The sequence below is a fragment of the Dicentrarchus labrax genome, unplaced genomic scaffold (assembly GCF_905237075.1).
Source record: "Dicentrarchus labrax unplaced genomic scaffold, dlabrax2021, whole genome shotgun sequence".
In the NCBI taxonomy this organism is placed as follows: domain Eukaryota; kingdom Metazoa; phylum Chordata; class Actinopteri; family Moronidae; genus Dicentrarchus; species Dicentrarchus labrax.
The window spans coordinates 12,840,561-12,854,690 of NW_026136721.1; the positions used below are offsets into that span (position 1 = coordinate 12,840,561).

The 14,130-nt window shown below is 40.4% G+C and overlaps 2 protein-coding genes across 2 annotated transcripts in view; one reads left to right on the top strand and one right to left on the bottom strand.

Moving 5' to 3' along the window:
- Positions 1 to 8,704, top strand: best2 (bestrophin 2). Its single transcript, XM_051383899.1, has 10 exons — positions 1 to 1,629; positions 1,779 to 1,966; positions 2,055 to 2,149; positions 2,920 to 3,153; positions 3,846 to 4,000; positions 4,123 to 4,200; positions 5,548 to 5,700; positions 5,806 to 5,886; positions 6,623 to 6,777; positions 7,009 to 8,704. Exons 2-10 carry the CDS (start codon positions 1,815 to 1,817, stop codon positions 7,778 to 7,780), a joined length of 1,875 nt encoding a protein of 624 aa, XP_051239859.1. The 5' UTR covers positions 1 to 1,629; positions 1,779 to 1,814; the 3' UTR covers positions 7,781 to 8,704.
- Positions 8,571 to 14,130, bottom strand: part of LOC127354181 (protein Hook homolog 2-like) — a 25,713-nt gene continuing 20,153 nt past the window's right edge. The window contains exons 2-4 of the mRNA XM_051383904.1: positions 10,026 to 10,355; positions 9,862 to 9,936; positions 8,571 to 9,104 (exon numbers count right to left, since the gene is read on the bottom strand). Coding sequence (XP_051239864.1) covers positions 8,973 to 9,104; positions 9,862 to 9,936; positions 10,026 to 10,067 — 249 coding nt within the window. The 5' untranslated portion in view covers positions 10,068 to 10,355 and the 3' untranslated portion in view covers positions 8,571 to 8,972. The remainder of the gene's footprint in view (positions 9,105 to 9,861; positions 9,937 to 10,025; positions 10,356 to 14,130) is intronic.

The following is a 14,130-nucleotide window of genomic DNA, read 5'->3' on the forward strand; positions in this document are numbered from 1 at the left end:
CCTCTGACAGAGCATGAAGCCTCAGTTAACCTTCAACACCACAGTTCAGGAGCGACAACCAGGAGAAACTGACTTTAATTCAATTAAAGATACAAAGAGAAGGAAAAGATGTGCCACAGCAACACTAAAGAACTATTAAGAATGATGTAGGCATTGAGCACAGTGGTGGACTAAGTATTCTATAGTAAACTCAATTAAAAGTGTTAATACATCAATGCAAAAGTATTTGAAGTGAAAGTCCTGCTCTCAATCCTACTTAAGTAAAAGTACAGAAGTATTATCAACTAAATGTACTTTAAGTATTAAAAGTAAAAGTAATTGTTATGCAAATTGACCCTGTGACTTGTATATTATATATATAGAGAGAGATATTTCATCATTGTTGTTAATGATGCATCAATGCTTAAGTATTAATATTATTATATAAGTAGTATTTTACTGTTCTGTAAATGCTTTATATACACATAAATATACTATTAGGTAGTTCCATCCAGTGGTTCCCAACATAGGGGTCGGGACCCTTTAAAAAGGTCACAGGATAAATCTTAAATTATTATGCTTTATTAATGGGGTAGAAGAATATGATTTTGAGACATTTATTCAAATTATAAATAAATTAAGTGAAATGTCTCTTTGGTGGAAGTGCTCATGGTCACAAGCCACAAAAGGTTTTAGGAACCACTCTGTTAAGCCTCTGAAATACAATACATTCTTACAGATTATCATATTTATTCTTAATGTAAAACCCTAATCTGTCAGATAAATGTAGTGTAGTAAAAGTATAAAGTAGCATAGAATGATAATGCAGTATGTACAGGACTTTAATAATGTACTTAATTACATTCCTCCACTGCAGGAGCATCAGGCACAGCGAGTGTCACTGCTTAAAATGTCCACCAAGTCATTTAGTTTGTTGTTGAGTTGTAACAAATGATTTCCTTTAAAAAAACAATGTCCTGGTGGGAAATTGCACTGGGAACAAGTGGGATTATTATCCCCCACAGGGAGTTTTTTTCTTGTTCTATGAAAAGCTAAAGTTTAAAAAGATGAATGAGACCAAACGACACAAGACGCATCTCATTCCAGTCAGTTGTTATATTGCAGGAACTATATATGTAATGTTGTTTAAGCCACAACAATTATAATTATAAACCTGTAACCGGGGAAATTGGTTGTTGTTTTCATATCACTTAACACGAAAGTTTGCCATGCTCCACTTGTTCCTGTTTCATAATTCCCTGCTGTACTGTACGCTCCTGTGCGCTCCTTGTGCCCCGGCGCTGCGGCCTGTCGCTTGTGGTCCATCACCGAACCGCGCTCTCCCGGTCGGGGGCCGCGCTAACGAGCTCCTCCTCCTCGTTTTGGGGATTTACCCCGGGGCGCACTGACCACTGGACGCACCGTGGAGGCTCCGAGGATTACTGCCATGCAGCAGAGCGAGCCTCCAGTTAACCGAGCTGACGCCAGGGGATATCAGGGTTATGAGCGACGGCGAAGAAACACCACTGCTGAGCACCGAGAAGACTACGCTGCTGAGTGAAAACATGAATTGACCTCTCCATTTGTGCCAATTACGCACAGAGATGCGCTGAGCAATCGGCGGCTCATCAAGAAAACACACCACGAAAGGTAAGGAGATATTCTTTCAAGGCAAGATACATTCGAAATAGTGTTAATAGTCTGTTTAATAGTTTAAAATGACCAGCGTTTAGATTCTTTGGTCATGAGTCTGAACTTGGTACAGTGTAGTTACAAAGGGGCTTGTTTCTTTCATACAGCTCTTATGCTGAGGACCTGTAATCTGGCTGTCACCAATGACTGTCACCTACACAGCCAGAGTTGCAAACGCCCGTTTCTGTGGCTTCTCCAAGCTGCTTTTGGCCTGGAAAGGTAGCATCTACAAGGTGTTGTACAAAGAGTTCCTGGCTTTCTTTGCCATGTACACAGCCATCAGCATCACTTACAGGTAAGAGAGAAAGAACAGCCTCAGGAAACTATGGCGGTGCACACATTCAGCGGTTGATTTTATGTCAATCACTTTGATTCCCTTTCAGATTTTTCCTGTATGATGACCAGAAGAGGTATTTTGAAAAGCTGGCAATTTATTGCAACCACTACGCCAGTCTCATCCCTATGTCCTTTGTACTGGGTAAGCACCGGTGATATTCATATCAGTTTTAGATAACAGAAGAAGGGGCAGAATTTGTGCTACAATGTGTGTAGACCTTTGTTTAGTGTGATCTTTGCAACACAAGAATGAGCAGCCAGAAATGTACTTCCTAATAGGTTTCCATGTCAAGGACCCTCAGCTCTAGACCTCAAGACCTTCGTTAGATTTATAGCTTGGGGGCACATATCCATGACCATTATTGCATTGGAGATATAAATATATCTACTGTAGGAGGGAATAAAACATTCTGATTTAATAATTAGAATACAGATTATGTGACCAACTGATTGTGGATAGGCTTCATGCCAATACTGAAATGTGAGACAAACAATTCAATTACGCTGGGCAACATTTCTTTGACTATGCATTCAGTTAGCAAGGATCCATTCTTAAAGACTCTTTTCTGCAGTGTGTACTGTCATTTTATCTTTTTTCAGATATTTTCATATTTTTCATTCATTCTTTTCTTTTCTCTACAAATGTAAATCAGTTGAAATACTTACATATACAGTGTGTAAAAGGTCAAGATTATCTGACAATATTGGCTCTCTGATATATCAGTTGTCAAAAATTATGTTTAAAAAAACAAACTATATTTTGCTAGAGGCCCCTGAGGTCACAGTAAAGGTGACTTGCTGGTCCCTGGACTCCACTAGGGAACCCAGAGGATTGTACGTGATTTGACATAAAACACCTTTAGCCCTTTCTTCCAGGTCTGATCCGTCTCTCCTCTCCACTGCTGTTTACAGGTTTCTATGTGACCCTGGTAGTGAACCGGTGGTGGAGCCAGTACACCAGCATCCCGCTCCCCGACAGGCTCATGTGCGTCCTGTCGGGGGGCCTCCAGGGGAGCGACGAGCGAGGCCGCCTGCTAAGACGAACCATGATGCGCTACGCCAGTCTGTCAGCCCTGCTCATCCTCCGCTCCGTCAGCACGGCTGTATTCAAACGGTTCCCCACCATGGACCACGTGGTGGAGGCTGGTGAGTAGGCACAAGGGGTCCATCCTCATCCAACAACACCCAGTGAGTTAGGTATGATCTTATACAATTATCCAAACCATCTGTTCATGGAAATACACAACACAACTACTACTTTAGCGAGTGCACCTCTCAGAGTTTCATATGTTGCATGAACTTTTCTCACACTATATTCAGGAGGTATTGTTGTTGGAGGGAAGTGATCAGTCACACACTCACATCATGAGTGTGTCTTGTTTCTTCTCTTGTACATTCTCTACAGCAGTGAGAGCAGAAGAAATCACAAGGACAGGCACATCCTGAAATTCAGTGGTGATAAAGAAGGTTTATCATACGTCTGTTACAAGATTGTGACAGGCTGTTCCACACACTGTTTTATAAATTAATGCGTTGCAACTTTTGGTGGCATCAAAGTCTGATTTACACAATGACATCGTTTTTAAGATTCGTAAACAACTCTCAGTAATATTTGATCTTTCTACTTTGTAACTGATAGAGCTATAGTGTATTGTGTCTTGATACATTTAATTAGGTCTCTCTCACTATATAATGACTTATTTGGAAATGAGAAAAGTTCAGGCTAAATCGTACAGAATACTGATCCCTCATCCCACATTCCACCCTTTCTGTGAGCAACAATTACATTAGGAATGAATTTATCTGAGGTGTGATGGTCTAGTCTGCTGTTTGTGCAGGATTCATGTCAAGAGAGGAACGGAAGAAGTTTGAGGGTCTCCACTCTCCTTATAACAAATACTGGATCCCCTGCGTTTGGTTCACCAACCTGGCAGCTGTGGCCCGCTGCGAGGGCAGGATCAAAGACGATCACACGCTCAAACTACTGCTGGAGGTGCAGCGTATGCCCACACACCATTGCACAGGCCCAGTGGTGACATGGAGCTTCAGTTTTTAACGAGAGAAGAACGAGGATAAATGTGACCTCAGCAACTCTCTCTATTTGTGTGTGAACAGGAACTGAATGGGTTCAGAGGGAAGTGCAGCATGCTGTTTCATTATGACATGATCAGTGTTCCCCTAGTCTACACTCAGGTGAGTGTACTGCTGCTTGGTAGGCTGCGTGATTTTGACTCTACTGTGTGCACTTTATTTGATCATACTGACATCTTTTCATGCACCAATACACTCAAGATGGGTTATGTTTTTTGTATCTTTTAACAGTTTTGTGCATTGGTCCTAAAGAAGTGTTATTTTATTAAAATTTTACAGTTGAAATGACAAATAATCTTGCAGGCAGTGGAGATACTGGCTGATATGCATCTGAGAAGCATTAGTAGTACTAACATGTATTCACATATTGGTTTTACCCACCGTTAATATTAAATTAAGATACTCGCTAAAAGTACAGTACATATCAGAATCCAAAAGTTAATCAAGCAAAGCGACGGGCATTTGTACATGTCACAGTAAGAAAAGGAGAATCGTAAAATAACGATGGTTGCTTCAGTTTCAGGCCCCTGGTTAGGGATGCACCGATAATGTTTTTTAGTTTTTGTTAGAACTGTAATGGTATTATTAGGTGCTCATATCAGTACTTGGTATTGGCAAATACACAAATGTAAGTGCTTGTACTTGTACTTGGTCTGAAAAAAAAATCAGTGAATCCCTAGTCCCAGTATTATGCGTGCCTGTTCACACTGTCATGACTTAATAGGACACATAAACACAACGGACCACTCTCCTATTATTGAGTCAAAATGTATGCTCTGTGACCAAGTTTTTATTTTACACATTCTTTTACCTTTGTTAACAAATTATATTTTTAAATCACAGTTGCTATTTACATATACTGATAATAGGAGATGCCATCCAAGAATGACCAACCAATTTACGTTGTATATAAGAAAAATTAAAAGCACAATTTCTAGAATATTTATAACTGGCTGCCTGTTATAAATATGTTAACTTCAGTAGTCCTTCCGTATTCCTGTCTAACAGATCAACTCTAAGAAGCTGACTTTCACTTCATAAACCTGTTTTTCCTGGCAGGAAATGCTTAATGAGATTAATGAATGTTCCATTTAATTGTCCTCGTAAAGAGCCAGCATGCACAACCCTTGGGCTCTGTCACTGGCACGCCTACATGAAATACAGCTCTTACTTGTGTTATTAGTTGTAACTGTGTTTGGCAGGACAAATGTGACACAGGTGTTCTGCTTGAGCAACATTTTACACTCTTTAAGTTAGACACTGGAATTTATGTCTATAAAATAACAATAATAATAAAATAATAATATCTGTTACTTAACATTAAGGAAACTTGAACTGCAGCTTGCTGCCTGCACAAAACATTGGATACAAATATGATTTATAAACAGTCATTTCAGAGGAAGAATTGAAAGAGAGGTGTAACGTGAATTAACTCCATCTATCTCACAGGTGGTGACTTTGGCAGTTTACAGTTTCTTCCTGGTGTGTCTAATCGGTCGCCAGTTTCTGGACCCCAGTCAAGGATATCCAGGTCACGACCTCGACCTCTACGTTCCCATCTTCACCCTGCTACAGTTCTTCTTTTATGCTGGGTGGCTCAAGGTCAGAAAGAGGGTCCCATATCATATGTTTTTGTACAATATAAACATAAAACAATATCAATGAATCATGTAGTTAGCTTGTTACGTTTGCTGTTATGTCCTGAAGGTTGCAGAGCAGCTGATCAACCCTTTCGGAGAAGATGATGATGACTTTGAGACCAACTGGCTGATAGACAGAAATTTCCAGGTTTCTTGATGTTAATGCTTTTTTTGTGTCTAATATGTTATTTGAGATATTTGTTTGAATGCGTTGCCAAAAACTGGAACAGAAACCCTCAGAGTCAAGTGAAAAATTGTGATCCGTTTTCTAAATCTGATCTAAATTGTTTTTCTCACCAGTGTGTTTCAGAGCAGGTGAAAAATATTCATCCGTTTGCCTGGATAATATTTCTAAGTTAATTTCATTTATTTTATCTATCTGTATCAGGTATAATAACAGTTTGGGCAGATGAGAAGGCAAAAGTGTGTGTTGTTGTTATACTAATTTCAGCCACAAGAGGCTGAACTCGACCACTACTCCATATTCTAAATAGGACTGAAATGATTAAAATACATGTCTTGCCAAATGAAAGACATGGCATTAATTCATTAATGGTACAGGAATGCTTTAAGTCCTATTTAGAATATGGGATAGTTCTTAACTCTTAAAATTTTTTTTTCTTATTGTAAAGTCATTAAGAGGAGAGATTTTGATTAGACTTAAAGAATGGATCACCAAAGTTTTTTTTTCCAACTTGTCGTAGAAAACCTCATATTTAAAACATTTACGTTTTGGCTGTCATGTTGCAAATCAAAGACTATATTACTAGATGCTGTGCTAAATCAACAGGTACAATATAACTGTAGTAGGGGTTGTAGTATGCTCTTTACTGTGTATACTTAATCTGTGTTGTGTGTGTGTGTGTCTGCACTTCACTTTGCAGGTGTCCATGATGGCGGTGGACGAGATGTATGGAGATCTGCCTATGATGGAGAGAGATCGCTACTGGAATGACTCCAACCCCAGACCCCCCTACACCGCTGCCACGCTCTTTGTCCTCCGCAAACCCTCCTTCCAGGGGTCCACTTTTGACATGGCGTAAGTTTCTGGGTTTTACCTTCTGATTCTACGTGTGCTTACCTTGTGACTGTGACTCTTTCAGTTTGAATCCCTCCTCTGGGTGGGAAAATCTGGGCGATGAAAGTGAAAGCATTCTACCTTAATTCAAGAAGTAGTGTGATGTAATTGGGACTGAGAAAGTGTTCAAACACAACAACTGTAAAGAAAGGTACTTTCAGGGCAATGAAATGTCACAACATCTCTTCACAGGATCCCTAAAGAGGAGATGCACTTCCAGCCTTTGGAGGACATTGCTGAGAACCTGGAGGAGTCAGGCAATCGTCACCCCAACATGGCCCTCTTCAACCGTCTTCTCAACGCAGCTCCCTCCCCAACTGGCTTCATGGGAGGGGCTCTGCGGCGTACCTCAGCACAACTTCAGAGGCTACGCCACTCCCCCAGCATTGACCAGTGCACCAGCGATGATGATGACGATGAAAGCTGTAAAATAGGTAAAGGTGGGTCCCTGCCGTCAGGGCTGGGGCAGGAAACTCAGAGTACTGTGTGCAGTTTCAGGGAGGAGAAGAGTGTCAGAACACCTCTGCTGGAGATTCAGTTTGGGGCGGAGCAGGAGAGGCGTGGGGGGCACCCTGCCGTCAATGACAGGAAAGAAGTGGAGGGGAGTTATGAAGAGCTGCAGATGAGAGAGGAAAGCGGGAAACCAGAGAGTACCAAGGAGGAGACCCATTCTGTGTCACTGCTTTCTCCTCCCCCCCGCTCCTCAAGAGAGACTTCCACTCGACCAGTCTCCGCCATTAGCATCACCTCCCATCACCCCTCTGCCTTCCAGTTTCACCCGGCTGTCCACTCCAGTCTGGAGCACTGCAGCTCTCAGCCAGCTATCAACCAGAACAGAGCTGTGGCTGCCATTCTCAAACCTCCCTTTGGTAGAAACAAGATGTCTTTACTCACTGTACCATCTTACGATGAACCTCAGCGCTTTCGCAGTGTGAGCATGGGATCAGAGCTCACTGGGCCTTAGGTGGACAATAGGTTGTGATGTTCCCATGAACGTTTGACTGTATGAAACCATAATGCTTGATTCAATGCACGTTTTCACAAGTGAAATTAGTCATAGATTTGGAACTGTGCTTCCACTTTTACTTTGAATCTGCAGCACTTTTGTTGCAGAATTATAAGTTTTTAAGATATTAAAGATGGTTAAAGATGTACTACCGGATGTTGTTGAAGAAAGAATTAGCTTCCCATGTTTCCAGAAGAGAAAACTCTCCTCACTGGTGATGTTTAAAAAGTCACCTGTGAACTGTACAACTTTTCTGGGACCTGGGAGGAAAGTTCTGTATTTAAAGGCAGTATTGAGTACTTTAAAGGAATACTCTGGCAATTTGGAAGATTTGTGGTCTTACTGAGTGTGTGACAAAAAAATATGAATTTAAACTGTATATTCAATAGCCTACAGACATTATATGTTTGTGCTAAGTTAGCGAGGCTACCTGCGCACAAAAGAGATGAAATATGAAGTCAATTGTTTCTCAAACTTGAGGAGTTTGTGTTTAAAGGAAAATGTTTTTCTGGTTTTCCAGTTATCTGCACATTATATTGTCAAACATTAATATCCTTATTGTCTGTTACTACTGAAGTCTGTCCTACTACTTAAGCATTACCGAAAAGTTTGGCCAGAAAATGGTGCTAAAATTATGACAAAATGACATTTTTCTTTGTTCGCTTTATTTTCTTTGATTAGTCAAATATTCCTGCAAATAGAATGATTCCTAATGTATTATCTTGTATATTTTCAAACATTTAATTTAAACAAATATTGAATGATATTAATGAGATAAGAACAGTTTTACATGAATGACAAATAATCTTTTTTTTTTTTTGCATTATTACTAATTGTATCTTACCTGCAGTAATAAATGTATATTATACATTGAAGAATGGAGCAGACAGTCTAGTGATTATTGACAAGCACACATTTAGTTACATACATAAAAACAGTAAACCAAGACATTTACTATTTAGTTTTTCTCTTCATTTAGGTCAATAGTCCAGTACCAGCATTGATCAGCAGGGGGCGATAGCAGCAAACCAAAGACAGCACAGATCCTCAGAAAATGAAAAAAATGACAGAAAATGCACACCTTTTCCCACAATCTTGCTTTTCGTCCCATGGGCTGCACGCCTCCATTTCCCACTGCGGATGGAGGGTCCTACCTGGGCTGCAGCCGGGGGGAGAGCGCCCTCCTGGCCTGGGTGGACTGCCTCTGTTTGGACAGGAAAGACTGAGCCAGGCCTGGAGCTCTGGAGTTTTCAGACAGACTGTGCTGCTGTAGAGCTGAGGACTGCAAGAGGCAAAAACTACTGTCAGCTGTCAGTGGAAACACTCCTAATACTAACATTTATGCATGTTGACCAGACGGGACTGACACCTGCTATCGTTCATATTAATAAGTACTCCTGCTACTATTATTACTCTACTGTACCAGCAGAAACAATTCAATAGTACTACTTACTTACTGACACTTGCCTTACACCATATTGAGTAAACAAATAACATTCGGAAGTGTGCATGTTTAAAACCAGGGCTTAATCGCTCTCTTAGTTGAGGGAAGCCAGTGAGGGATAACGTGAACCTCTGTGTACAAGCCGCTCTTCTGGTGAAGCTTGTAGATTAAAACGAGATACTCTGGGTATTAGAGGAAGCACTTGTTGGTCCACATCCTCCCCCAAAATGGCCAAAAGTGGACTCACCAGTGACAAAGATTGCAGAACAAGGGAATTGGCCATTGGTGCAATGAAAAAAAACACTGATTTGATGTGGGAAATTCTATCTTTAGAATGAGACAAATCAACAAAAGCCTTGCTTTCCTCACAAAAACAATTAGAGATGTGACAAAAATAAATATTGTCTCATCTACGCAACCGCTTGTGCATTTACATGTTTGAACAGTTTGAGTCACCATAAATTTGCGTGTGTATTTTGTTGAACAATACAGCACAGGATATTGTTACATCCCTACAAACCTTTCAGTACAGCTTTCATGTACTTCTGATAAACAGTCCTTGAGTTTTAAGGATTTTCTTTCCTCATGTACTCACCATGCTTTGCCAGGCTGTCAGGATCAGTTTCTCCTCTTGTTCTTGTCTGGACCTTGTATTATCCGTCTGTGTGTCCTGTATCAGTAACATTTGAAAAGTCTGTTACAAATCACTTTAACACAATAAAATAAATGCCCAACACATTAAAAATGACACTAACTCACCTCTGGGGCAGCTGCCAGTGTGGCCTCTCTGTGGCTGGTCATTATTCCAGATATATCACAACACAGACAAATCCTACACAAATATAACCAAAGATTTGTTTGTGTGACTGACCGACTTGTACACCAACAGCCCCCTGACCTGCCCCGTCTGTCTGCAGCTCAGTGGCTGCTCTTGGCTGTATTTTGCAGTGGAGGCCCTGGTTTTGTTGTGTGGCAGACAGAACAATATGGAGAGGTGCTGCAGGCTTAAGTGCTCTGGCTCCTCGCCACAGTCAAAGATGCCATCCTGCTGACTCGGGCACATTCGCTGTTGGGCAGTCAGTCACCGGACTGAGGATTAGTAGGTAATCACCAAAACACAATGCAATTAGGTTGACAAGAGATCCGGCCTATGTTGAAATTGAGTACGTAAAGTTGGGTATCTCAGAATCATTTTAGCATGGAAAACACATGCTGATAAAGCCATAATAATGCTTTATGGTGTAATCCGAAGGAGTTCTGCTCATTCGTATGTCAGTTGCGTCATATCACGCTTTGATGTTCCCACATAGATCCATGGGTTAGTGTGCACATTTGTTTGTCTGTTTAGCTGAGTCACTACCAGTTTCAGTGACCCAGAAATACTGTAGTTCCCCTAATTATTTCTTGACCAGCATTAAAGGCCAGCAGTATCAGCTTATCAGGCAAGATCAAGCAACAGAGAAAATGTCTGGCCACTCGTGGCTAGTTTTCAATTGAAGATCTCTATTTCCTGTCTCCCAGAGTCAGTTTTTTACAAAGGTCCACCCATTCCAGTCTTTGTGCTTGCTTCTGGGGAAATGTGGTTTATGTTTTTGTCATTAAGTGTGAAAACACAAGTGTGGGGGAGGATTTTCAAAGAACTGTGTTTGTATGCCTTTTTCTCTGGAACCAGGAGCACTGAGGTCAGCAGGCAGGCTTACCGAAATGATCTAATTTAAGACTTGCAAATTATCTAACCATATTTACCACATGGTAACGTGCGTTTGCAAGTGTGTGCGCATACATGTTTGCGCATTTCACTTATCAAACTGTATGTAGTTTGTGGGACTTTGTGGAAAAGAAATGAAATTTAATGAAAGAAGCAAAACAGAGAAACAAAAATGTGGGAAGAAAAGAAACTTTTACAGACAGGTTTCTTGGAATCTGCCTCATCTGAAACCTGCAAATGTTTACTGTGTTATGAAAGAGACGCACATCACAGACACTCAAAGCACTGCAGATTCCCGTTATCTAGCAGAGCCTGAACATCGGTTGTGAAAGCTTCCTCCTGTTGTAGTTTCTGAGCCGCAGTCTCGCAGACTGAGGTTTCCAAACCTTCATTCAGTTTCCTCTGCTCATGACAAGAATCCAACAAGCAATAGATTTTTACGATACACAACTCATACCCATAAACAGCCCATAGCTAAAGGAAAATTCCAGTTTACTACACCTTAGGTCTTATTTTTGACTGTAGACACAGCAAATGTTTAGCCACACGACTTTATTTTGAGTTAAAACTGAAAATGAGCACACCCAAACTATAAGTAATAACCTTTCATTGCACAGGAAAACTGTGTGTGTGTGTGTGTGTGTGTGTGTGTGTGTGTGTGTGTGTGTGTGTGTGTGTGTGTGTGTGTGTCTGTGTGTGTGAATCTGCTGTAAGTACAGTAGGCCAGAGGTGAAGCACTAAGTTGGACAGTTTGAAATTGTTTTCCCTTCCAGCTAAGAGACTAACTAATTAACATAGTGAGTACATTGTTATTGTCACCTGTGGGAACAATGTCCAAAACAATACAACAAAGTTCAATGAGAGTGGAATTTCCCTTGATCACAGTTTGTCAGTGTGATGTCAAGACAAACAATATAATAATACAATACAATAATAGAGAATACAGCTACATTCGAAGACAGAAATATGTCATAAAATATGGTTGAACAGGATATCAACACTCTGTAACTGTAAATGTACTAGAAAGAGACATCAATGTTTTATACATGATGTGTCATGATGTCCTACATCTCTGGAAAGTGAAATAGGGTTGTTAAAAATAGATACTATAGGGACAAACACTGGGTGGCCACATTATACCAAAACACCAAACACCAAGATAGTCCCTCAAAGTGAAAACAACACAAAAATACAAATAGATCATCTCTGTTAAATACACTAAAAACAAACAGCTGTAGTGCTTCTGGTTTTTCCAAGAAAGGAGAGAAATAGGAAAACACCTACTACACCTAAATATGAACTCTCACACACAGTTATGTCAGTGTATACATACACTTACACATGAAAACAAGTTATTTATGTGACCGCAGCAATATTTGTTTTATTTAAATGTTGAGTGAAATATACACTTGCACACTCAACATTATGCAAAAATGGGCTCTAACCCGGTCTTTCAACTGTGTAAACACACTTGTGACTCCACTCAGTGTTTATTGTACCAATTCTAACCCTGTACTTTCACATTTGTTTTTGTCTGGTGTGTGTGTGTGTGTGTGTGTGTGTGTGTGTGTGTGTGTGTGTGTGTGTGTGTGTGTGTGTGTGTGTGTGTGTGTGTGTGTGTGTGTTTCGGGCACTCCCTGTCTTACACTCCCTGCTTCATGAGGAGTACTCTCTGTGTATAAGGACCCGTCTGTCTGGTTCTGTCCTGTCGTGTGCATGTGCGAATGTGTGTCTATCTATCTATCAGCGCTGTCTGTTCCAAAATGGTTCTCTCTGTGTCACACACACATACAGTATGTTTTTGGCTGTCTGCTGTACTGACTTTGTTTAAACAAGACCACTTTATCAGTATTGTCTGACCCAGAATGAATCAACAGTTTGCTAATGGTCTGTCTGACAGTGTAACGTTATCAAGATAAATGGCAGTAGAAAAGACTCGTTTCTGAGGGTGTGTGTGTGTGTGTGTGTGTCTACAAAGATTACAAGTGCGTGTTTAAAGCAACTAGTAGATATTGTCATATTATCTTTTTTCATCTTTATACAAAGGAAATTCAACATTTTGGGGAAAATGCTTATCTTGCCAAGAGGCAGATTTGAAAACTGATATTACTCTCTTTTAGTAAATATGAAGCTAGTATGAGCAAGCTCACTAATTAACACAAATGAAAAGTTTTGAGCGGGGCAATATCCTGGCAGTAATTTCCTAAAGTCTTGATATCACTGTAACCCTGCAGGAAGTCACTACCTTCTGCCAAGAAATGGTCCAGCACATAACCCCAGTAAAAGCAAAAATAGTCATTTCACATTTACATTTTTACACAGATAAAACATATTAGATATAATGTGAAAATAAAGTGCTGGCATGCGCATTTTTCTTTACCTTAAGACAGAGCCAGGCCATCAAGTCTTATTGCAAAGCTAGGCTCACTGTCTCCTGGTGCCATATTGAATGGACAGATATAACAGTGGCACTAACTAACTAACTCTCAGCAAGGAAACAAATAAGTGTATTTCTCAACATATGGAACTATTAATTTGTCTTTTTTTTTTTTTTTTTACCAATAGTTACTTCTACATGAACAGGATTTCATGTCTCTGGTTCTATATATACAGCGACAATCATATTTAGCCAAAGTAGTTGCCAAAGTGGGGTCCAGCCCCTCCCCCCAGCGGTTGTTTATCAGGAATCCAGATTAAATTTGACTATTTATTATTATTTTACTCCCTAATCATCAGCACAATATGTACAAGCACTATTCTGAATATGCTTCACTCTGCTGGCATTAACTCACAGTTATATAATTCTGAAGTTATATTTAACAACAACAGTCTTCTCAGATGTGTTTCCAAAGGATAACATTTTTTAAATCTAATTAAACGGGGTCCATGGTCTAATACGGAGATGTTTTTTTTGGCAGGGGGTGAGCTGGGGGCGGAGGTGAGGAGTCTTTGATATGAAGACTTAAAAAGCTCCACACACAGTGAGCTCATGTAATCATTCCTTAAGTTCTGATTTGCCAAATAAATGCTGAATCCCCAACAGGTGTCTCTGTTTTCTGTGAGTTATAACGTGAGTCTTCACCTGAGTGTCACAGCACAGTAGACACGTTGGCAGCTGTCTGTCTCACTGCCAGTTTCCTCTGCCCAGCCACACTG